Source organism: Monoraphidium neglectum (assembly GCF_000611645.1).
Source record: "Monoraphidium neglectum strain SAG 48.87 unplaced genomic scaffold scaffold00378, whole genome shotgun sequence".
Lineage (NCBI taxonomy): Eukaryota > Viridiplantae > Chlorophyta > Chlorophyceae > Sphaeropleales > Selenastraceae > Monoraphidium > Monoraphidium neglectum.
The window spans coordinates 20,453-21,808 of NW_014013250.1; the positions used below are offsets into that span (position 1 = coordinate 20,453).

General features: G+C 68.1%; 1 protein-coding gene across 1 annotated transcript in view; it reads left to right on the forward strand.

Annotated features, from left to right (window-relative positions):
• The window catches only part of MNEG_3115 (hypothetical protein), a gene marked incomplete at both ends in the record, with an annotated part of 2,447 nt that extends 1,182 nt beyond the window's left edge, over positions 1–1,265 (forward strand). Inside the window, 3 exons of the mRNA XM_014048409.1 lie at positions 22–49; positions 428–653; positions 1,073–1,265. Of these exons, the coding sequence (XP_013903863.1) occupies positions 22–49; positions 428–653; positions 1,073–1,265 (447 nt within the window). The remainder of the gene's footprint in view (positions 1–21; positions 50–427; positions 654–1,072) is intronic.
• Positions 1,266–1,356: the final 91 nt, after the last annotated feature.

Here is a 1,356-nt window from a genome sequence, read left to right on the forward strand (position 1 = left end):
CCCGCCCCACCCATCCCGCAGGCGTCGATCTGCACCCACTCGATTCCAGGTGTGCATCGCCGCGTACTTGCACCCAGTCGCCAGCAGCGCGCTGCCGCCCATGCTCGGGTCGCCGGGCCTCGAAACACTGTTCTGCACAAACCTCGGCTCCCGCGCGTGCACACAACCACTGCACATGATGACTGTCCCTGCAACATCGCATGCGTGCCTGTGTGTGCCGGCGTGTGCGGGCGTGCACGCACGCACACTCTTGCACACACATCGGTGCATGCACAAGCTCACGCGTGCACATATACACACACATGTACACACACACACACACCTACGCACACATACACACGCACACACACACAACACAACACAACACACTCACACACGCGCTCACCAGCTCACGCACACCGCCGCGCCGCCCTTCCCCACCCCCCAGTCGGCATCGCCCTCGGACTGCAGGGCTCAGAGTCCCTTTACGCCCTCCTGCTCGCCGTGTCAGTCCACCAGGCTCTGGAAGGCCTGAGTGTCGGCGCCGCGACGCTCGAGGCGCGCTGCGGCGCGCGCGCGCTGGCGGCGTTGGGCGCGTGCTTCGCGGCAACGGCGCCGGCGGGGGTGGCGCTGGGGGTCGTGCTGCGGACGGTGCTCGACATGCACGATCCACGGTGAGCAGATTGTGATCAGAAGGGACACTATGAATGAAGCGTTTTACCAAGGGGGAGATAGGCTGCTGCCGCGCTCCGCACCTCTGGGGCCGTGGCCAGCAGCGGCGCGCGGGGCTCGAGCGCGAGCCGGGGACTGCGGCGCCGTGCACGCCTCGTCCTGCCGCGGCCGGGGCCGGGCCCCTCGGCGTCCGCAGAGCCCCCAAATGGCAGCTGTCTGGCGGGCGGAGCGCGTCCTCACACCGCCGCAACCCTCATCGCCCCCCTGTCTGCCAAGACACCGATTCGGGCGCCGGGCTTGCGAAAACGTCTCCTCAACCCTCTCCCCGCCCCCCCCCCCCAAAACCCACGTCCGGCCTGCCGAACACCCCGCACCCCCACCAACGCACGCTGATTTGACCAACAATTTTCTATCCGCTCAGGTACCTCATCGTGCTGGGGGTGATGGACGCCATCGCCAGTGGAATGCTGCTGTATGTCGCGATCGAGCACATGAACGCGCTGGGCACCAAGGGCCCCTGGCTGCGGCGGCAACACTGGGCGGCGCAGCTGGTCGTGGTCTGGTGCTTCCTCGCGGGCGGCGCGTGCATCATCCTCGTCGGGAAGTACTCATGAGTCACGGCGTCATCATGAGCGCGCATGACGACGGGGGGTTCGCGCCGCCAGGCGCGCCCGCCGCCGGCGGGGGCGCCCTCGCTTGCGGCGG